General features: G+C 40.6%; 1 protein-coding gene across 15 annotated transcripts in view; it reads right to left on the bottom strand.

Moving 5' to 3' along the window:
- Positions 1–222: 222 nt before the first annotated feature.
- Positions 223–24,039, bottom strand: part of LSM14A (LSM14A mRNA processing body assembly factor) — a gene marked incomplete at both ends in the record, with an annotated part of 63,217 nt that continues 39,400 nt past the window's right edge. For 2 of the 15 annotated variants that reach the window (XM_080702741.1, XM_080702744.1), the window contains 7 exons: positions 242–265; positions 6,922–7,153; positions 9,249–9,420; positions 9,581–9,763; positions 15,983–16,048; positions 16,335–16,511; positions 18,838–18,960. In XM_080702741.1, coding sequence (XP_080558867.1) covers positions 242–265; positions 6,922–7,153; positions 9,249–9,420; positions 9,581–9,763; positions 15,983–16,048; positions 16,335–16,511; positions 18,838–18,960 — 977 coding nt within the window. Of the gene's footprint in view, positions 266–2,869; positions 2,894–6,921; positions 7,154–9,248; positions 9,421–9,580; positions 9,764–15,982; positions 16,049–16,334; positions 16,512–18,837; positions 18,961–24,039 lie in introns of those variants that run through there. The other 13 variants (XM_080702733.1, XM_080702743.1, XM_080702740.1 and 10 more) reach the window with 13 other exon arrangements.

Here is a 24,039-nt window from a genome sequence, read left to right as displayed (position 1 = left end):
TTAACCTTCTGCTATTCCAAATATATTTAGTGCTCATTTCTTAAGATGAGCCTTTCTCCCCCCAAAAGCAACTGCATTGTATCTCTGAAATTAAGCAGAAAAATAAACAAACAAATGAAACCCAGTGCTGGTGACAAATATACAGCAAATTCACTTCTTCATTCTTCACAAAGACTGAAACCAATTTTCAGGACCATGAAGAGCTAGAAATTCACCTATTTTTCAAAGACTTGTTTGTAGACTAGGCAGCAACTTTGTTGTCTTTCTAAAAAGAAAAGAAAAAAAAATTAGCTCCCAAATTACTGGTTTATTAGTAAGCCTTTCTTTTTAGCAGTTATTGATCGACTGATTGCATTGGGGATGGAACACAGGGCCATTCTACCTCTGGGCTACACCCCAGCCCTGTTTTATTTTTTTCTTTGTAAACAGGGTCTTGTTAGGTTGATGAGAGCCTCATTACTTGCTTGTTCTCAAACCTGAGATTTTCCTGACTCAGCCTTACAAGTACTGGGTTTACAGGTGTGTGCCACCATACTCAGCTTCAGTTTTAAGTTAACTTTAAATATACTCTTCCTTTTATTTTCATGGAAAACTCTGTTTTACTGATTCCTAAGTAATATTTTTTATAACTTCTATAACCAAGTAGTAGCTCAGTTATCTGTTTACTACATTTTCTAGTCAACATAAGTGAAAGCAGTGGTGTTTGTGTGCTGGGCACCCGAAACATAGGTACAACCCCAATATCTTTGGTTATTGTAATGACTTTGAAAAAAATAGTGAAGCCGGGTGTGGTGGCGCATGCTTGTAATCCCCACGTCTTGGGAGGTAGAGACAGGAGGATCGTGCTGGTTCGGAGCCAGCCTCGCTGGCTTAAGAGACTCTGTTTCCAAATTAAAAAAAAACAAAAAAAAAAAACCCAAAATAGGTCTGGGAGTGTAGCCCGGAGGTAGAAGGGTTTCCAGGAACCCCAGTGCCACAAAAAAAAAAAAAAAAAAAAAAAAAAAAGAAATATCGCCAGGCTGGGGTGTAGGCCAGAGGTAGAAAGCCCCTGGGTTCCACCACCCAGCACCACAAAAAATAGTGAAATAACATAATGTTTGAACTTAGTAGTAACTCATCAAGTACAATGGACAATAGTTTTTCTTCTTTTTTTTTCTGGTACTAGGTATTGAACCCAGGGGCATTCTATTCCTAGGCAACACCCCTAGCCCTATTTTAGTTTTTGTTTTGAAACAAAATCTCACTAGGTTGTCAAAAGTCTTTATACATTACTGAGGTTGTCCTTGAACCTGCAATCCTCCTGTCTCAGCCTCCTAAGAACTGGAATTATAGGCATGTGCCATTATGCTCAGCTTTTACAAATTCTTTTGAAACAAGCTTCATTAAATCCCCAAGTCTTCGATATCTTTATAAGCAATAAAATACCAGGATAGTAAGATAATATTTCTCTCCAAAATTTCACGCCAAGAGAAAGCAATGATTATAAATGTAACCAAGTGAGAAAATAATAAAAATCTGAAGGAGCTTTCCAGTTAGACAATTCCTAAAGGCTTGTACACAGCATCAGAAGTATAAAGTATAGGCTTCTTTGCCTCTAGACTAGCTGCTACCACATAGAGTGGAGCTCTCTGCATTGTAGGTTTTGTATCTGCAGATTCAATCAATTGTGGATGGAAATTAAAGGGGAGATGGGATTGTACTGGTAGTGAATATGTAGATTCTTTTTTTCTTGTCATTATTTCCTAAACAATAGTTTATTTTTTGGTACTAGGGAATGAACCCAAGGGCATTCTACCTCTGAGCTAGACCCCTATCCCTATCTTACTTTTTATTTTGAAATAGGGTCTCATACTGGGTGTGGTGGTACATACTTGTTATCCCAGTACTTGGGAGGACTGCAGGTTCAAGGCCAACCTCAACTAGTTAGTGAGGCCCTCAGCCACTTAAGTGAGACCGTTTTCAAATAATAAAATAAAAAGGGCTGGGGATGTAGCTTGGCGGTAGAAGGCCCCTAGGTTCAAGCTCAGTACCAAAAAAAAAAAAAAAAACCCACAAAAAAACAAAAAATAAAGGGCTGGCCTGTAGCTTAGAGGTTTAATATCCCTGGGTTTAATCCCCAGTATGGGGAAAAAAAAAAAAAAAAGGGTGTTGTTGAGACTAGCCTCAAACCTGTGATTCTCCTATGTCTGCCTCCCTAATACTGGGATTATAGGTAAGTGCCATCAAGCCCAGACAATGCTTCTTTTTTCTTTTTCGTTTTTTAAAGGGACTTGGAATATGGGTCCTGGAACCAATCCACTGTGGAAACCAACGGGCAAATGTGCTGAGTCTCACTCAAATTAATTAATTAGTTAATTAATTAATTTATTTATTTTAGTACTGGGGATGGAAGCCAGGGGCATTCTACCTCCGAGCTTTATCCCAGCCTTATTTTTTATTCTTTATTTTGAAACAGGGTCTCCCTGAGTTGCAAAGGGCCTCACTAAGTAGCTGAGGCTGTCTGAGAACTTAGATACTCCTGTCTCAGCCTCCTGAATGCTGGGATTACAAGCGTGCGCCACCACACCTGGCTTCACTCCAATTTAGAAGCAGACATTTCCTAGGTAAAAGATTGGCTTCACTCCAATTTAGAAGCAGACATTTCCTAGGTAAAAGATTCCATTTGTGTATACAATACTAAATGGTTTGTACAAGGTTATTAAAATGAAATATGTATGGGATAGTACGAGATGGTACAGAAATAATGAACCAAAGATGAACCCGTTGTTCTTCCATAAAGTAAACCTTCACATCTCCCAATTATTTAATTAGCTAATCAATTAATTAATTTTTTTACCTTTCAGAAAGCAGTACGACCAATCCAGACCTTTTAGGGCCCAAAAGCTGTGGTTTTCTGAAAGGTAAAAAAGAAAAAAAAAGAACAAAGAAAAAAAAGGAGAGAGAGAGGGAAGAAAAACAGAGGGAGGGACGAGGGCAGGGTAGGGGAGAGAAGAAAAAAATAAAAGGGAGAGATGGAGAGAATCATGCTCAGTCATTTCAGATTCCTCATTGTCTCTAGACTCTCTATGAAGAAACATAGACTAAGTGCACTCTCACTTACCAGGGTGGCTTAATTTCCTTGGAAGCAGCATATAAAATAGGAGCTGACTACATTCGATTATCCTAATCCTGACCTAACCCTATCCTCCATAAAACAGAACAAAAAACCCCAAAACAAAACAAACCACCATAGAATCAAGTTTATGTTTAGAAAATTATCCTTAAGGAAAATCAGGTCAAAGTTTTGTGCCTAGATCAATCTCTCACGGTTCTTAAGTTTCCTAACCATCTAATAGGGTTAGGGTGGCAGAAGGTTTAGCATGGTTGATCTTTATTTATTTATTTTTTTGTACTGGGGATACCCAGGGGCACTGCACCTCCAAGCTATACTTCCAGCCCTATTTTTTAGTCTTTTTTTTGAAACAGGGTCTCACTGAGTTGCAAAGGGCCTCACTAAGTAGCTGAGGCTGGCCGCAAACCGAGGAATTCAGCCTTCCAAATGCTGGGATTACGAGTGTGCGCCACCACGCCGGGCCTTACTCTTTTATTTTTACTGGGGATTGAACTCAAGGGCAATTTTACCTCTGAGCGGAAACTTGAGACCTTATTTATTTTGAAACAGGGTCTCTCCAGATTGTTGAGGCTCCCCTCCAAGCTGCAATTCTTCTGTCTTAATCCTCTAAGCACTGAAATTATAGGCCTGCACCACCATGCCCAGCTGGGTTGATTCTTTTAAGGCTTCTAAAGTTTATGACACAAAGCCGGGCGTGGTAGCGCACACTTGTAATCCTCTCCCTTGGGAGGCTGAGACAGGAGGATCAACACAGGTTGAAGCCAGCCTCATCTACTTAGTAAGGCTCTCAGCAACATAGTGAGTCGTGTTTCCAAATAAAATATAAAATAGGTCTGGGAGTATAGCCTGGAGGTAGAAAGCCCCTGGGCTCCACCCCCAGTACCACCCCTCCAAAAAAAAATCTATGACACAACTGCACGTGGTGATGCATACTTGCAATGTATGTTCACGACCAGCCTCAGCTGCTACTTTTTTCTTTTCTTTTTTTGGTGGTACTAGGGTTCCTGGAAGCCCTTCTACCTCCGGGCTACACTCCCAGACCTATTTTTCATATTTTTTAAAATTTGGAAACAGGGTCTCTTAAGCCAGTGAGGCTGGCTCCGAACCAGCGCAATCCTCCTGTCTCCGCCTCCCAAGCGTGGGGATTACAAGCCTGCACCACCATGCCCGGCTTTTTCTTTTTTTCTGATACTGGGGATTAGACCGAGGCATCCTACCTCAGGACTATATACCTCCAGCCCGATTTTACTGATTTTATTCCATATTTGAAAATAGAGACTCACTAGGTTAATGAGTTTCACTACTTGCTGAGATTGTCCTTGAACCTGCGATCCTACTGTCTCAGCCTCCCTAGTATATGTTTGCCACCATACCTCTTGTTCAAGTCTCAAGCTAGGATGGTTACTATGGTGCTTTAGGATGGTTACTATGGTGCTTTAATTTTCTTTTTTTTGTGTGGAACTGGGGATCAAACCCAGGGGCATTCTACCTCCAAACTACACCCCCAACCCTATTTTTTATTCTTTATATGAAAACAGGGTCTTAGTTGTAGAGGGCCTCATTAAGTAGCTGAGGCTGTCCATGAACCTGCAATCCTCCTGCCTCAGCCTCCCAAGTACTAGGATTACAAGCGTGCGCAACCATGCCCAGCAATATGCTCCTTTAATTTATAGATGCCTTTCAACAAATAAATTATGCAAATAAGCACAATATACAGAGCCACAAAATTTCCTTATAGCAGTTCCTGATTCCAATATATGACAATATTTTCAAGATCATGGTGAAATAAGAAAACCCAGAGAAAATATAGTAATTTTCCACAAAACTAAGTTAAGGGCATTGACTTAGGAATCAAAAATGTTAAGTTCAACACTCAGAACTATCACTTACTGCTATGTAACCATGACAAGTTGTTTCATATACCTATTCCTGTTTCCTCATTTGTAAAATGAGAACAGAATTTACATCACAGAGTTGATGGGAGGTTTCAGGTATGTGAAAAACATTTAGAACAATGCCACATACTTGCTAAATACTGTATAAATGCTAGTAGCTATTAAATGTAAAGGCATGCTTTTCATTCTGGGAATATGTGCTTCCTAGAATCTTTTAGGGGTACAAGTGTATTTATTTTGTAATATGAAATAGAAGAGCCAGTTGTGGTGGCACATGCCTGTCCTGCATCTTAGTAGAGATTCTATTTAAAAAAAAAATAGGGGGTGGGGGAACTGGGTATATACCTCAAGAGGTAGAATGCCCCTCGGTTCAATCCTGAGTACCCACGCAATAAAAGGTAGACTATATAGTCTTTCTTTTGTGTGTTTGTGTGTGTGTGTGGGTACTGAGGGATTGAATCCCCAGGGGCTTTCTACCTCCGGGCTACACTCCCAGACCTATTTAATACTTTATTTGGAAAAAGGGTCTCACTAAGTTTCTGAGAGCCTCACTAAGCAGCTGAGGCTGGCTTCAAACTTGTGTGATCCTCCTGTAATCCTGTGTAATCCCAAGCGCTGGGATTACAAGTGTGCAGCACCATGCCCGGCTGTGTGTAATGTCTTTAAGTGATCTTTCTTACCAAAATAAACTTTTTTTTTGCGGTACTAGGGATGGAACCCAGGGCCTTCTACCTCCGAACAACACCCCCAGCCCTATTTTTTATTCTTTTTTATTTTTATTTTTTTTGGCAGGTCTGGGGATGGAACCCAGAGGCATCTGACCTCCGAGCTACACCCCCTGCCCAATTTTTTATTCTTTATTTTGAAAAAGGGTCTAAGCTGCAGAGGGCCTCAAAGTAGCTGAGACTGTCGCGAACTGCAATCTTCCTGTCTCAGCTTCCCAAATGGTGGGATTACAAGCGTGTGCCACCATACTCAGCTTTTTTTTTTTTTGTCCTGAGGATCAAACCCAGGGGCATTCATCTTCTGAGCTATACCCCAGGCCCTAATTTATTCTTTTTCTTGAAACAGGGTCTTGCTAGGTTAATCAGTTTCACTACTCGCTGAGGCTATCCTTGAACCTGTGATCTTCTTCTTGTCTCAGCCTCCCAAGTACTGGGATTATAGTGTATGTGCCACCACACTTGGCTTTATATTACATTTCTACCTGTGTGTGTGTGTGTGTGTGTGTGTGTGTGTGTGTGTGTGTTACTGAAGATTGAACCGAGGGGCTTTCTACCTCTAAACTACACTCTCAGCCCTAATTTTCATTTCTGAAACAAGGTCTCACTAAGTTGTTGAGGGCTTCACTAAGTAACCGAGGCTGGTTGTGAACCTACGATCCTCAGCCTCCCAAGTACTGGGATTACAAGCGTGTGCCACCACACCTGGCTTACATTTTTATTTTATTTATTTATTTTTTACATTTTATTTGGAAACAGGTCTCACTAAGTTGCTGAGCACCTCACTAAGTAGCTGAGGCTGGCTTCGAACCTGTGCGATCCTTCCTGTTTCAGCCTCCCAAGTAATGGGATTACAAGCGTGAGCAATCACACCCAGCTTAGTCTTTTTATATTTTGAAACAGGGTCTCACTGAGTTGCGAAGGGTCTAAGTAGCTGAGGCTGTCAGAACCGTGATCCACCAGTCTGGGAGTGTAGCCCGGAGGTAGAACAGTTAATAGGAACCCCAATACCACCAAAAACAAAAACAAAACCCCAAAAAACAGAAAACCATCCTAATCAGGATACTGATCATTATAAAGCCAAATATGAACTTAATTCTAATGCTCTCCAAAAATTTTTCCACAATAAATGTTAAAAATATTTTGACCTTCATAATATTTAATACCAGCCCCAAAGTAGACAATAACTTACCCTATATTCAAAATCTGCAAACTCCCTGCCCCCACGACCTCCTCTGAATCCACCACGAAATCCTCGAGGAGTAGTAAAGGCACCACCTCTGCCACCACCACGCCCTCTGCCACCACGGAAACCAAGACCTCCTCTGCTTCTGTACCCTCCACGTCCACGGTTTGGACGAAGTGGGATTCCAAATGTTTCAGCATTTAATCTTCTTTCTTCAGCCCAGGTTGGTCTCCGTTCCCTATTACAAAAGCAAATGCCTTCAGCATTATCAGGTATAAAACAAATTTCTCAGCAAAAGTATGTAGCATTAATTTCCAAATTAAGGCTAAGTAATTTCTAAAGATAAATTAATAAGCATTTCAAACTGGCTGGGGTGATACAAACCTGTTATCCCAGTACTTGGGAATATGAGACCAAGAGGACCACAGGCTCAAGATCAGCCTCAGCAACTTAGTAAGACCCAGTCTCAAAATAAAAAGGGCCAGGTGAATGCCTCAGAGGTGGAAAACTGCTGGGTTGATCCCCAGTGCAACAAGTGTCATAGTGAAATTATTAATTTGTACAATACAATTAATTTGTAATTATTTATATTATCAATTTATATCAATAAAAATACGATTAATAAAACAAAGAAACACAAGCTAGGTGGTGGCACATGCTTGTAATCTCAGCATTTGGGAGGCTGAGCCAGGAGGATCGCAATTCTAAAACAGCCTCAGCTACTTGGTGAGGCCTTTTGTAACTCAGTGAGACCCTGTTTCAAAATAAAGAACTTATGATCCTCAGCCTCCCAAGTACCGGGATTACAAGCGTGTGCCAACACACCTGGCTTACATTTTTATTTTATTTATTTATTTTTTACATTTTATTTGGAAACAGGTCTCACTAAGTTGCTGAGCACCTAAGTAGCTGAGGCTGGCTTCAAACCTGTGTGATCCTCCTGTCTCAGCCTCCCAAGTAATAGGATTACAAGCGTGCGCAATCACGCCCAGCCTAGTCTTTTTATATTTTGAAACAGGGTCTCATTGAGTTGCGAAGGGTCTAAGTAGCTGAGGCTGTCAGAACCATGATCCACCAGTCTCTGCCTACCAAATTCTGGGATTACAAGTGTGTGCCATCATGCCTGGCCAGATCTTATTTTTTATTGTTTTTGTGATATTAGGGGATTGAACCCAAGGACATTCTACTTCCAAGATATGCTCTCAGACCTATTTTATTTTTTATTTGGAAACAGGGTCTCAGTTGCTGAGAGCCTCACCAAATTGCTGAGGCTGGCTTTAAATCTGCATTACCTCCTCCCTCAGCCACCACCAAAGTGCCACCATGCCCAGCTTATATTTTCTTTGAGACAGGTCTTGCTAAGATGCCCAGGCTGGCCTTGAACTTGAGACCTTCTAGACTTAGCTTCTTAAGTAGCCGGGATTATTTATAGGTGCATACCATTGTAACTGGCTACAAGGTCTCACTTAGATGTTACATGAATGCATCTCTTTTAATTAGTAATATACAACTGTGACTGCATCCCTAAAGGGAAGTATATGGTTCTTTCTTCTTTTAAGGAATATAACTTAAAACTTCTTTAGTATATAGTTTTTTTTTTTGTTGTTTTTTTTTTTTGTGGTTCCGGGGATGGAACCCAGGGGCATTCTACCTCTGAGCTTCACTCCCAGCCCTATTTTTATTCTTTATTTTGAAACCGGGTCTCATTGAGTTGCAAAGGGCCTCACTAAATAGCTGAGGCTGTCTGCGAACAGTGATCCTCCTGTCTCAGTCTCCCAAATGTTGAGATTACAAGTGTGCACCACCACGCCTGGCTTTAGTATATAGAATTTTAACAAAATAAAAAATCAATTCTGAGCCAGGCACAGTGACATAAGCCTGCAATCCCAATCCCAGTACTAGGAAGGCTGAGATAGGAGAATTGCGGGTCTGAGGCCAGTCTCAGCAATTTACCAAGACCTGTTTCAAAATAGGAGGGTTGAGGTTATACCTTGAAGGTAGAATGCCCCCAGGGGTTCAATCCCCAGTACTATATATATTTGAAAATTAAAAAATATGAAACTATTTTAAACTTGAGCTTCATAAGCACCTAAGAACACTTAAAATTAAGTTAGGCATGATGGCACACATCTTGGGGGCTGAAGGAGGATGGCAGGTTCAAGGACAGGCTCAGCAATATAGTGAGATCCTATTTCAAACCAAAAAATAAAAAAGGCTAGGGGTGTAGCTTGGAGGTAGACTGTCCTGGGTTCAATCCTCAGTACCAACCCCCCCCCCCAAAAAAAAACAAAAACAAAAAACAATAAGGAATACTAAAAAGATAAAGATTATACCTATTATCATCACAAGAAATGTTATCAAAGAAGGATTTAGTCTTGTCATAATAGCAATTAGGTCCAAGTGGATCTTCTTCATCAGCATTTCCTTCACTGTTTTGGGTATCCACTCCTGAGTCTCCTTTATCTTCACCATTTATAGGTTTCTCTTGTTTCTCAAGTTTATCTTCTAAAGAAAAAAACAAAAAACAAACCATTAAAGTCAATAATTGTGCTAAATAAAATTAAACATAGAAAGTAAAAAACATCCTTAATTCATAGATCAAATACAATTCTTTTCTGAGTAAAAAAAAAAAAAAACAAACAAAAAACAAAAAAACAAAGCCTACCTTTTAATTTAAGTTTATTATGAAACTCTCTGTCAATCTCCTCCTTGTTAAATTGTGCATTTGCACTTTCAAAGTCAAAGTCTTTCTCAAATTTCATAGGACCATCTCGTCGAATACCAAATCTTCCCCTGCCACCTCGGTGACCCCCACGACCTCTTCTTGGAGCAGAAGAAGCACCTGGAACTATGTTAATAAAAGAATATATGTAATAATACCTTGAGTATTTTTATGCTGGTTAATGACAGAAGTTTTTATTGTGGTCTTTATTCTAAATTGTTGAGAAAAGAAATGTTTAAAGTCTACATACAGCAGGGTGTGGTGGTGCACGATTGAAATCCCAGTACTTGGGAGGCCGAGACAGGAAGATCACATGTTGTGCCAACCTCAGCAACTTTTGAGGCCCTCCACAATTTAGTAAGACTGTATGATTTAAAATAAAAGAACAGTATCCCAGTACTTGGGAGGCCAAGACAGAAGTATCTCAGGCTCACTGCCAACCATAGCTATGAAGTGAGACACTATTTCAAACTAAAGACTAAGCCCGCCTGTGGTGGCCCACGCTTGTAATCCCAGCATTTGGGAGTCTGAGACTGGACGATTGCGGTTCTGGGACAGCCTCAACTACTCAGTGAGGCTCTCTTCAACTTAGTGAGACCCTGTTTCACAATAAAAGAATAAAAAATAGGGCAGGGAGTATAGCTCAGAGATCGAATACCCCTGGATTCTACACCCAGACCCGCAAAAAACAAACAAACAAAAATAAAGACTAAAAATAGGGCTGAAGGTGTAGCTCTGAGGTAGAATGCCCCTGGGTTTCATCACCAGTACCGCATAAAAACAAACAAACAAACAAACAAATTAATAAAAATCGGGCTGTGGGTGGAGTTCAAAGGTAGAATGCTGCCGGGCGTGGTGGCTCACGCTTGTAATCCCCGCGCTTGGGAGGCTAAGACAGGAGGATCGCACGGTTCGAAGCCAGCCTCAGCTACTTAGTGAGGCTTTCAGCAACTTAGTGAGACCCTTTTTTCAAATAAAATATAAAAAAGGTCCGGGAGTATAGCCCGGAGGTAGAAAGCCTCTGGGTTCCACCTCCAGTACCACACACATTAAATAAATAAATAAATAAATAAATAAATAAATAAATAAATAAAAATTGGGCTGTGGGTGGAGTTCAAAGGTAGAATGCTGCCGGGCGTGGTGGCACAGGCTTGTAATCCCCGAGCTTGGGAGGCGGAGACAGGAGGATTGTGCTGGTTCGGAGCCAGCCTCACTGGCTTAAGAGACCCTGTTCCAAATAAAAAATATAAAATAGGTGTGGGAGTGTAGCCCGGAGATAGAAGGGCTTCCAGGAACCCCAGTACTGAAAAAAAAAAAAAAAAAAAAAAAATCACGTAGAATGCTCCTGGGTTCAATTCCCAACACACACACACACACACACACACACACACACACACACACACACACACAATCTGCATACAAGATTTTAGTCAATCACATGAGTATAATAAAGTAAAAACATGGGAATTAACAAAACAGAGGAATATGGAATAGCATATTTGATGTGAGTTAACTGAAAAACAGGACATAAAAGTATGAATTATTATAATTATGTGCAGTTTTTAAAAATTTTGGTGGTACTGGGGTTTGAGCCCAAGTGCATTCTACCTCAGAGCTACACCCTAGCCCTAATTTTCATTATTTACTTATTTATTTACTTATTATTATTTTTGGTGGTACTGGGGTTCCTGGAAGCCCTTCTACCTCCAGGCTACACTCCCAGACCTATTTTTTACATTTTTATTTGGAAACAGGGTCTCCTAAGCCAGCGCGCGTGGCTAGCTTCGAACCTGCGCGATTCTCCTGTCTCCGCCTCCCAAGCGCCAGGATTACAAGTGTGCGCCACCACGCCCTGCCTTACTTACTTATTTTTTTGTAGTACTGGGATGGAACCCAGGGGCATTCGACCTCTGAGCTATACCGCTTGCCCTATCTTTTATTCTTTATTTGGAAACAGGGCCTCACTAAGTAGCTGAGGCTGTCTGAGAACCATGATCTTCTGGTCTCAGCTTCCCGAATGCTGGGATTACAAGCTTACACCACCACGCTTGGCTTATTTTTTTTTTATTCCTTATTTTGAAACAGGGTCTCACTGAATTGCAAAGGGCCTCACCAAGTATCTGAGGTAGTCCATCCTGCTCAGCCTCCCCAGGCATTCATTCTTTATTTTGAAACAGAGTCTCAAGCAAGTTTAGGAAGGCCTCATTAAGTAGCTGAGGCTGGCTTCGAACCTGTGTGATCCTCCTGTCTCAGCCTCCCAAGTGCTGGGATTACAAGCGTGCACCACCACGCCCGGCTAAGACATTTTTAATTATTACTTAATATTTTTGGTACTGGGGGTCAAAACCAGAGACATCCTTTCTCTAAACTATACCCCCAGGGGTCTTTTTATTTTTGAAACAGGATCTCACTAAGTTGCTGACATTGTCCTCAAACCTGGAATCTTCCTGTCTCAGCTTCCCAAGTACGGGGATGATAGGTGTGTGTTATTACACCCAATTTTTTTTTTTTTTTTTTTGTGGTACTAGAGGTGGAACCCAGAGGCTTTCTACCTCCAGGCTATACTCCCAGACCTATTTTATATTTTATTTGGAAACAGGGTCTCATTAAGTAGCCAAGGCTGGCTTCGAACCTGTGCGATCCTCTGTCTCAGCCTCCCAAGCGCAGGGATTACAAGTATGCGCCACCACGCCTGGCTTCCCAATTTACTTTATAAAAATATTTGTGGGGTGGAAGTGCTGTGGACTGAACTTAGCAGCATTCTAGCTCTACATTACACCCTCATATCTTTTTTTTTTTTATCCATTTGGAAACTGAGTCCCACTAAGTTGCTGAGAATCTCATTAAGATGCTGAGGCTAGCTTCCAACCTTTGATCCTCCTGTCTCAGCCTCCCAAGTACTTGGATTATAGGCATGTACCACCACACCTGGCACTTTATATGTAAGTTTTGTATGATAAAAGTATGGCAATTAATTTTAGAGGAAAGCTGTTTGTTTTCCCAAATTATAAAATGTAATATATAAGCCGGGCATGGGGGCACATGCTTGGAATCCTAGTATTTGGGAGCCTGAGACAAGAAGATTGCAGATTCGAGAACAGCATCAGCAATTAGTGAGAATCACACCAACCTAGCAAGATCTTGTTTCAAAGTAAAAAATAAAATAGGGCAGGGAACCCTGAGGTAGAATGCCCCTGGGTTTCATCCCTAGCACTATTAAAAAAAAAAAAAAAAAAAAAAAAAAGCCGGGCGTGGTGGTGCACGCTTATAATCTCCGCGTTTGGGAGGCGGAGACAGGAGGATCGTGCAGGTTTGAAGCCAGCCATGCTGGCTTAAGTGACCCTGTTTCCAAATAAAAAGCATAAAAAAATAGGTCTGTGAGTGTAGCCCAGAGGTAGAAGGGCTTCCAGGAACCCCAGTACCACCAAAAAAACAAAAACAAAAACAAAAAAACTAACGAAAAAGAACTCTGTATTCTGGGGAACAAAACACATTCAACAGTGTGTATGAGGGCTGGGGTTATAGATCAGAAGTAGAAGGACCCTGGTATCAGCTTCTTGTATAAAGAAAGAAATTCACTATGTAAATAAGGTGACCATACATTGCATTTATTTACTTATTTTTATGGTGTCAGGGATGGAATCCAGGGACAGTCTACCTCTGCACTATACTCCTAGCCCTATTTTATTCTGAACAGGGTTTCACTAAGTTGTGAGGCTGTGTGTGAACTTGTGTCTTTTTTCCTTTATTAATTTCGAAGTTTTAAACTGTAATTTGAAGCTGGGCGTGGTGGCGCATGCTTGTAATCCCAGCATTTGGGAGGCTGAGACCTGGAAGATTGCGGTTCGTGGACAGCCTCAGCTACTTAGTGAGGCCCGCTGCAACTCAGTGAGACCCGGTTTCAAAATAAGGAATAAAAAGTAGGGCAGGGGGTGTAGCTTGGAGGTCAAATGCCCTTGGGTTCCATCCCCAAACCGCAAAACAAACAAACAAACAAACAAACAAACAAACAAACAAACTAACTGTAATTTGTTCTCCATCCAAAAAAAAAAAAATTTTTTGTTGGTGGTAACTGGGGATTGAACCCAGGAGAATTCTACTTCTGAGCTCTACCCCCATCCCTCTTTAAACTTTTTTTGTTTTGAAACAGGGTCTTAGCTGGGTGTGGTGGCGCATGCTTGTAATCCCCGCGCTCGGGAGGCTGAGACAGGTGGATCGCACAGGTTCGAAGCCAGCCTCAGCTATTAGTGAGGCTCTCAGCAACTTAGTGAGACCCTGTTTCCAATAAAATATAAAATAGGTCTGGGAGTATAGCCCGAAGGTAGAAATCCCCTAGGTTCCACTTCCAGTACCACCCAACAACAACAACAACAACAACAACAACAACAACAACAACAACAACAACAACAGAAACAGGGTCTTGCTAGGTTGTGCAAAATCTCCTTAAACTGCCAAGGCTGAACTTGCAAACCTCCTGTCTCAGCCTCACAAGTACTGGGATTACAAGTGTGTGCCACCACTCCTGGTTTCCATTAACAAATTTAAAATTAATAAAATAATGAATGCTTTGGGGATGTTATGAACTTCAAAACAAGGAAAATATAAAGCGATTGCTGAGGATGGCTTTAAACCGGCAATCTTCTGTTAGCATCCCAAGTACTGGGATTACAGGCATGTGCCACCAAACTTAACCATCCCTTTTTATTCTGAAACAGGGTCTTGTTAAATTACCATGGCTTAGCCTGGCGCACACTTATAATCCCAGTACTAGGGAGGATGAGACAAGAGGATGGCAGGTTTGAAATCAACCCTGGCAATTTAGCGAGGACCTCTGAAACTTAGTGAGACCTGTTTCCAAATAAATAAAATTAGGCTGAGAGTATAACATGAAGGTAGAATGCCTCTGGGTTCAATCCCTAGTGCAAAAGAAAGAAAAAAAGACCTGGCCAACGTTTATCTGAGTGTAGTAGTGCACATTTGTAATCCCAATAACTTGGGAGGCTGAGATGGGAGTATTGCAGGTTCGAGGACAGGAGCAGCAAGTTGTAAGACTGTCATCAATCTAGAAAGACCCTGTTTCCAAGTAATAGGGCTCAAATGTAGAATGCCTCTAAGTTTGATCCCTACTACCTCAAAATGAAAAAAGAGGAATAAGTAAATTGCCAAGTCTGGCACCTAGCCTTGCCACTTTCCTGTCTCAGTCTCCCAAGTACAGGGATTACAGGTGTGTGCTTTCACACCTGGCTTAATAGTTTAAAAAAGCCTTTATTTTAAATAATTATAGAAAAAAGAAAATGAAAAAATAGTACAGAGTGATCCTTAGTGACTATCACCCAGCTACCCAACAGCAACATCTTATGTAACTATTACACATTAACAAAACCAGTAAAGGGACACTGGCCCAATAGAATTAACCGAACCTCAGATCTTATTTAATGTCACCAGTTTTTTATGGTTTCATTTTCTGATGTCTTTATGTATTGGTTGGTCCATGACAATTTTATATATATATATATATATATATATATATATATATATATATATATATATATATACACACACACACACATACATACATATATAGTAAATTGTCATGGACCAACCAATACATAAAAGATATACATATATATATATATATATATATATATATATATATATATATATATAGTAAATTGTCATGGACCAACCAATACATAAAAGATATATATATATATTTGCATAACCACCTCTACCACAGTAAAGAACTGTTTAGTTACCACAAAAATACTCCATTGTGCTATTCCTTTATAATTAACAACCCCACCTTTCATTTTTTAACAGTAATTACATATCCATTTATTTATTTGGTGGTTCTGAGGATTGAACCCAGGGCATTATACCTGTGAGCTACTCCCCAAGCCCTAATTTTTTTTTTTTTTTTGGTGATACCAGGGATGGAATCCAGGGGCATTCTACCTCAGAGCTACACCCTAGCCCTATTTTATAGTCTTTTTATTTTTGAAACAGCGTCTCACTGAGTTGTGAAGGGCTTCGCTAAGTAGCTGAGGCTGTATGCAAACTGTGGATCCTCTGGTCTCCGCCCCCCAAAAGCTGGGATTACCAGTGTGCGCCACCATGCCCGGCTCCCCCCCCCCCTAAAAAAAACAACAATAAAAAACAGGGTTTCACTAAGTTGAGAAAGACCCCTCTATGTTATTAAAACTGGCCACAAACCTGTGATCCTCCTGTCTCAGTATCCCAAATACTGGGATTTTAAGCATGCACCACCATGCCTGGCTCATATATATTTAAACATTATTCATACTGAGAAGTAAAGAATAGGGCTTTTAGATCCAAGTAACTTACCTACTTGTCTCTTGTTATCATTTCTGAGTTGTTCATTTTCTGGTCTTGAAACTTTGTGTACTTCAGCTAAAAAAGGAGACACACAAAGTAACAGACATCAACTCAGGACACAAACAAAAATTTCTGTCAAGTTAGAAATGAGGGCTTGATACCACAAAACAAAATCTGTGTAGTACCCAAAAACTACACCCCCACCACCGCTTTGAGTCAAATCTGAAAGACTGATAATTCTATTAGGTTTAGCTTAAACCTTCTAGGATCAGTCACATAAAGTAAATCCTCTTAATGAAAATAAGGTAAGTGGAAAATGTTGATCAGTCAATTAAGGAACAGTAAATAGCTAAAGTTCTACCTCGCCTGTGCTCTTGATTCTCTATTGCTTTTTGGCTGGTAGATGGCAAAGGCCTGGTTGATACAGGGCTCCTTCTCCCAACAGGTGCTGGAGCAGGTAAGTGGGCCGAGGCGGTCTGTACTGCTTGTTCCATGGTTGGACTTTTTCTCAAAGGATCTAACTGAGGGCTTGAACGACCTAAAATGTAACCAAAAGATAAGAAACTACCCTAACTGGGGATTTCAAAATAATCTAGACCCTAAAAAAAATGTCTAGAATCTTATTTCTATCAATTCCAATCTTTAGCACAAGCCAAATATGATGGCGTATGCTTGTAATCCCAGTTACTTGGGAGGCTGAGACAGAAGGATCAAAGGTTCACAGCCAGCCTCAGCAACGCAGAGGCCTTCTGCAACTAATGAGACCCTATTTCAAAATAAAAAGTAAAAGGACTGGTGGTGTAGCTTGGAGGTAGAATAACCTTGGGTTCAATCCCCAGCGCTACAAAAACAAAACAATCCCCCCAAAACCCAAAAGAAACAAGAAAAACTTCATCTCCACAACTTTATCTGTGTTTCTACCTAGTGAGATAAGGTTTTACAAAGATTGTCACCTACCACAAGATTCTCTAAGAATATTATCAAAGACCACACTGTAGGCAGGTCAAATTAAGAATACCCTAATAACAACCATCACAAAATTATTTGACATATTTAAATATTTTTAGTACTTTCTGTCGATGACCAATATAATACCTCTCCATTAAATTCTATTACAAGAAAGTAAAGAACAAGAAAGTGAAGTAGGTGGTTCTTTAAATACCTTATGGGCTTGGGTAATTAAACATCAAAACTAAAAGGTCAGCAACAAATAAACCCTTCAGATAATCACACAGAAATCACACTAATTTCTTGCCATTTTAAAAATCTAGCAAGTTTTTGCTTAATAAAGGGTTTATACTTAAAAATTCCACTTTTCCTTTTGTAAGGCCTGATCACAGTAAGAAATAAGAATACAACATTAGATATTTTCATGATGTGATTTTCCTCCTACAATGTTTGCTATACATCTCTGCTCAGGGAGTTCTTGTTATTTCATGATACTGCACCAAAGTACAATTTTTTGCTTAAAAATTTTGCTCATTTTATACAAAGATATTTTCAAAAATGCTACTGTCTATGTGTGCATATTTTCATAGGTTATAAAGAACTAGTAAATGCTAACAATGTATTGGTTATCAGAAATGTCAGAGATAATTTATTAGTAACATTCTCAAGTTTACAATGATCAACAATAAGCAATGATCACCATTAATGGCAAAGTCATTTCAGAAAAAATTAAGCAAGTGTGTGTGTGTGTGTGTGTGTGTGTGTGTGTGAGAGAGAGAGGGAGAGAGGGGGGGGGCAACACACCTGTGAAATTCCTGTCTCAGGATCCCAAATACTGAAATTACAGGCGTGTACCACTTCTCCTGGCTTATTTTTGAGACAGGAGAATTGTCTCAAAAACACTAAGATGCTAAGGCTGGCCTCAAACTTGTAATCCTACTGCCTCAGCCTCCATAGTAGCTTAACTTTAGGCACTTACTAGCAGGTCTAGACATTAAGTGCTGAAGTTTTTGAAAGCTCTAGTTAATTTTACTACTACATAAAATGACCTTTTAAGTATATAAAACGATTTATCTGTGACAATTCTTTAAGATATTTGGAAATAAGATCATTTAAGTCAATATAAACAACAGTAGCTACAACTATTCCAAAATACCCAAAGTAAGATATAGTCAGGCAGGATGGCACATGCTTGTAATCCCAGTACTTGGGAGGCTGAGACAGGAGAAGCACAGGTTCGTGGCAGCCTTGGCAACTTGATGAGACCCTATTTCCAAAAGTGAATAAATAAATACAGATATATAGGATTATGTTTAGCACTGGCTTGAATTTTATATTCAAGAGCTTTTTTTGGTGTGTGCGTGTAGGTGGTGTTCCTGGGGATTGAACCCAGGAGCATTCTACTTCCCAGTTATACCGGCCCTATTTTGTTTTTTAATTTTATTATTTTTTGTGCGTGGCATTGGGGACTCATTCAGGGGCACTCTACTTCCGAGTTATACTCCCAGCCCTATTTTTTATTTTGAAACAAGGTCTAAGTTGCAGAGAGTCAGCTGAGGCTGAATGCAAACCTGTGATCCTCCTGAATCAGCTTCCCAAGGACTGAGATTACAAGTGTGTGCCACCTTGCCCAGCTTATTTTTTATTTTGAAATAGGGACTATGTTGCTGAGGCTGGCCACAAACCCGTGATCCTCCTGTGTCAGCCTCTCAAATACTGGAATTAAAAGCATGCGCTATCACGACCAGCTACCCCTAACCCTTTTTATTATTATTACAGGCATGCACCACTGTGTCCTGGTATACTCAATAGTTTTTCAAAGTAATGTCTTGTAATTTCAGAAGTTTACATTCAGAGAAAAAGACCACTATAAAAATTTAGAATAAAAACATCTGGAGGAAAAAAAACCAGCTTACCCTGAGATAACTGTGTTTTTATAGATCTTGTATCCTGTGTAAAGGCAGAACCAACTGCACTACTTTGAGATAAAGTGCTGCTGTTCGATGTTTCTGTTCCAAAGGATGTCAAGGAGCTTCCAGCTTGAAGAGATTTTTTTAAATGACAAAAAAATTAATGTTTTATATCTTCAATTATATAAAACAATGTAGAATTTTAATAATTGTCCACTATAGCACTTGTAAAGGTTAATAAACCTATAAATTAAGTATATCAAATAACTTGAATGAAAACAGCCAATATAGAGGCCAGTATCCTTGTATGCAAACAATTTTTATACTATATATAATACTGTTCAAGGTAGTTATGCAGATCAACAATAAGGGCACACATCAGACAGTGAAGCAGCAGAAATGATACATTGTACACCAATATTTAAGTTCAATATCTGTACAAATAGCCAAATCGGCACAATAGGAGCTTCTTCAGCATTTCCAAGATTTCAATGCTTCTCCTTATAATGCAACTGTGGACCTGCATTCTGCCCAAAGCAGCCACAAAAACTTGAGGAATATAAGTAATAGCATCCCAAGATAGTTTCTAATTCTCTGCCATTCTTGGCTGTGTTATCTTCTCTGAGTTTCTAAAGAACCTATATACCATTTATTTTTTCCTTGTGGTACTAGGGATTGAACCCAGGGGCATTGTACCTTGGATGTACATTCCAAGTCCTATTTTTTTTTTTTTTTTTGTGGTACTGGAAGTGGAACCCAGGAGCTTTCTACCTCTGGCCTATACACCCAGACCTATTTTTTATTTTATTTGGAAACAGGGTCTCACTAAGTTGCTGAGAGCCTCCCTAAGTAGCCGAGGCTGGCTTTGAACCTGTGTGATTCTCCTGTCTCAGCCTCCCAAGCACGGGGATTGCAAGCGTGCAACACAATGCCCTTTTTTTAGTTTGAAACACAGTCTTACTAAGTTGTAGAATGCCTTGTTAAGTTCTTGAGGCTGGCTTTGACCCTGCAATCCTGTTCCAGCCTCCCAAGTACTTGATAGGATGACAGGTATATACCAACATGCCCATCAACTCTTCACTTTTTTTTTGGTACTGGGGATGGAACCCTTCTACCTCCAGGCTACACTCCCAGACCTATTTTTATATTTTATTTGGAAACAGGATCTCTTAAGCCAGTGAGACTGGCTTCGAACCTGCTCAATCCTCCTGTCTCTACCTCCCAAGTGCGGGGATTACAAGTGTGCACCACCATGCCGGGCAACTCTTTACTTTTTATACACTGTGCTCGCCTTCTAATATTTCATCTCTGTAGGTTTTGTCTGGATTTCTGCAACCCTCATTCTCCAACCTCTAAACCCAGTCCAAGATGGTAGTCAGAATAATCTTTTGTGTGTATGTGTGTGTGTGGTACTGGGGGTGGAAGCCAGGGGCTTTCTACCTCCGGGCTATACTCCCAGACCTATTTTCTATTTTATTTGGAAACAGGGTCTCACTAAGTCGCTGAGAGCCTCACTAAGTAGCTGAGGCTGGCTTCAAACCTGTGTGATCCTCCTGTCTCAGACTCCCAAGCTCAGGGATTACAAGCATGCGCCACCACACCCGGCTTGTAAGAATAATCTTTAAAAAAAAAAAAAAATTTACATATGTATGTGGTACTGGGGATTAAACCTAGGGATAGTCTACCTTTGAGCTATACCCCAGCTTTTGGAAACAGGGTTTCACTAGGTTGATGAGAGTCTCACTACTTGCTCAGACTGTTCTTAAACCTCCTGTTTCCGCCTTCTAAGTACTGAGATTACAAGTGTATGCCACCATGCCTGGCATAAAAATCTTAAAATATAAAAAAAAACCCCACATTATTACAGTGCTTAGGACCCACTAATGGCTTCCACTGTCCCCAAGATAATAAACTACTCATGCATATTCATTCAGTAGAAGCTGTACTTTTTTTAATCTTTCCCAGGCTAACCATACGCAGTTGATATTCTGCTGTGATTTTTGGCCAGCAGCAGCATGCTGCAGTATCCAATCAGCTGTGTGATCATAGGAATTAACAACCCATACGCTACAATGTACTGTGTTGCCTTTTTTTTTTTTCTTCCGATATTGGGGATGGAACTCAGGGGCATTCTACCTCTGAGACACACCCCAGCCCTATTTTTTTATTCTTTATTTTGAAACAGGGTCTCATTGAGTTGCAAAGGGCCTCACTAAGTAGCTGAGGCTGTCTTCAAACCATGATCCTACTGTCTCAGCCTCCCAAATGCTGAGATTACAAGTGTGTGTCACCAGTGTTTTTTTTTTTTAAATATTATGCTTTGTTTTTATATCTCGTCATATCTCCAAAAGCCCATCTGGGTGTGTCCATTAAATATCCAACAATTTTGTTACAATACTTTGTGTTAGATGATTTGCCTAACTATAGGAGAATGTAACTGTTCCAAACATGTTTAAAGTAGGATAAGCTAACCTATGATTTTTGAGTAGGTCTTGGGATTTAAGCCCACTATCTGTATTACACTATAAACCTTTTCCCATCTCTGAATCTGTTCTCTTTAACTTTCTCCTCATTCCATGTGTGTGCTGTGCATTTCATTTACTCATTACGCATACTTTGTCTCAGCTCTCGCTGTGCCAGGTCTGTGTTGGAATTTGGGGATCCAGAAGTAACTAACTTAGCCCTGGTCCTTGCTGTTTTACAGTTCAGAGTTCAGTGGAGATATAGACACTTTACTAGGAAGCAAAAAAGTCCACAAGATAATCTGAGGAGTAATAAGAGGTGTAAAGGTGCCTAGGTGTGGTGGCAAATGCCTGTGATCCCAGTACTGGGGAGGCTGAAACAGAAGGATCAAAGGTTTAAGGCCAGCCTCAGCAACTCAGAGAGGCTTTAAATAACATAGTGAGACCCTGTTTCCAAATAATAAAATCATGCTAGGGGTGTAGCTTGTAAGTAGAATGCCTTGGTTTAAATCCTCATACCAAGAAAACAAAACAAAACAAAAAGTACAGAGCTGGGATGCAGTGTGGTGGCAGGGCACTTGCCTAGCAGGTATGAAGCCCTGGGTTTGATCCCAAGCATTATAAAAGAAAAGAAAAGAAAAGGGAGATACAATTTGTAATCATTCCTCATTTGAATCCTAAGTATAAGAGACTAACAGGCTATATCTATATCTATCAATATATAGTGTTTACTGGGTCTCAAACTCAGGGCCAATCTGTCAGTGAGCTATATCCCCAGTCCTTTTTGAGACAGGGTCTTATTAGATTGCTCATGCTGGTCTCAAACTTGTGACCTTCCTGCTTTAGTTTCCAAGTTGCTGGGATTACAGGCATGTAATCCATACACAGCCAAAGGGTATATATTGATTTAGCATACATAAATAATAACCTTAATAGGATTAAGAGTGGTACATGCTTGCAATCCCAACACTCAGGAGGTGAAGACCAAAGTATCGAGGTTCACAGACAGCCTTAGCTACTTAGCAAGGCACTTTACAACTCAGTGAGACCCTGCTTAAAAAAAAAAAAAAGATAAATTAAAAATTAAAAAGACTAAAAAGTAGGGCTGGGGGTGTAGCTTGGAGGTACAATGCTCCTGGGCCTCATCCCCAGTGCTGGGGGGGAAAAAAAAAAAGTAAAGACTAAAGCTAAGACTATTTCACCTATCTTTCCAAGAATAAGTATGAAAGAAATATCCACATTTTTAATTCTGGAAAATGTTAAACCTGTGTTAAATGCAAAGAGGACACTGAATACCAATATATTGCTCTAGACTCACGAGCTGCTAGCATTCTGCAACGTCTACTTCATTTCTCCCTTATTTCCCATACCTGTCCCCCTCCCTTTCCTTCCTTTTACACTGGGGATTAAATCCAAGGATATTGTTTTTCCAAGTTAAACGCCCAGCTCTATTTTATTTTTTAAGATACTGGGGATTGAATCAGGGGAATTCTTCCTTTGAGCTAGACCGCCCCCCAAGCGTGTACGTGCGCGCGCTATTTTTTTTTTTGGTGGTACTGGGGTTCCTGGAAACCCTTCTACCTCCGGGTTACACTCCCAGACCTATTTTTATAGGTTTTTAAATTTGGAAACAGGGTCTCTTACACCAGCGCGTCCGGCTTCAAACCTGTGTGATCCTCCTGTCTCCGCCTCCCAAGTGTGGGGATTAGAAGCGTGCGCCACCATGCCCAGCCCTATATTTTAGTCTTTATTTTGAAACAGGGTTTCAGTAAGTTGTGGAGGGCCTAAGTAGCTGAGGCTAGCTTTGAACCATTGATCCTCCTGTCTCAGCTTCCCAAGTACTGGGACAAGTATGCCCCCCCAGCTATTTCTCCCCCCCACACACACACACAATTTTTGCTACTGGGAACTGACTGAACTCAGGGGGCATTCTACCTCCAAGTTAAACTGACAGCCTATTTTTATTTTTTGTGGTACTGGGGGTGGGACCCAGGAGCATTCTACCTCTGAGCTCCACCCCCAGCCCTATCTTTTCTTTTCTTTTCTCTTCCCTCCCTCCCTCCCTTCCTTCCTTCTCCTTTTTTGAGGTACTGGGGATGGAACCCAGAGGCCTTCTACCTCTGGGCCATATCCCCGGCCCTATTTTATAATTTATTTGGAAACAGGGTCTCATTAAGTTGCTGAGAGCCCGTGTGATCCTCCTGTCTCAGCCTCCCAAGCGCTGGGATTACAAGTGTGCGCCACCATGCCCGGTTTATTCTTTAGTTTTGAACAGTGTCTCACTAAGTTGCAAAGGGCCTCACTAAATAGCTGAGGCTTTCTGCGGACTGGGATCCTCCTCTCTAAGCCTCCCAAATGCTGGGAATACAAGTGCGTGCCACCCGGCTTTCTTTATTTTGAAACAGGGTCTCACTAAGTTGCAGACGGCCTCACTAAGTAGTTGAGGCTGGCTGTGAACCTGCAATCCTCCTTCTTAGCCTCTCAAATACTGGGATTACGAGCATGCACCACCACACCCAGCTCTATTTAATTTAATTAATTATTTATATTTTTGTGGTACTGGGGATGGAACCCAGGGGCTTTCTTCCTCTGAGCTACATCCCCGACCCTCGTCTTTTTTTTTTTTTTTTAATTCTTTATTTTATTGAAACCGTGATCCTCCAGTTTCAGCCTCCCGAATGCTGGGGTTACAAGCGTGCACCACCACACCTGGCCTATTTTTCATTCTTTATTTGGAAACAGGGTC

The sequence above is a fragment of the Muscardinus avellanarius genome (assembly GCF_963383645.1).
Source record: "Muscardinus avellanarius genome assembly, chromosome: 10".
Classification (NCBI taxonomy): domain Eukaryota; kingdom Metazoa; phylum Chordata; class Mammalia; order Rodentia; family Gliridae; genus Muscardinus; species Muscardinus avellanarius.
Note: the sequence above shows the minus strand (reverse complement) of the source record. Positions and strands in the feature narration are given on the sequence as shown.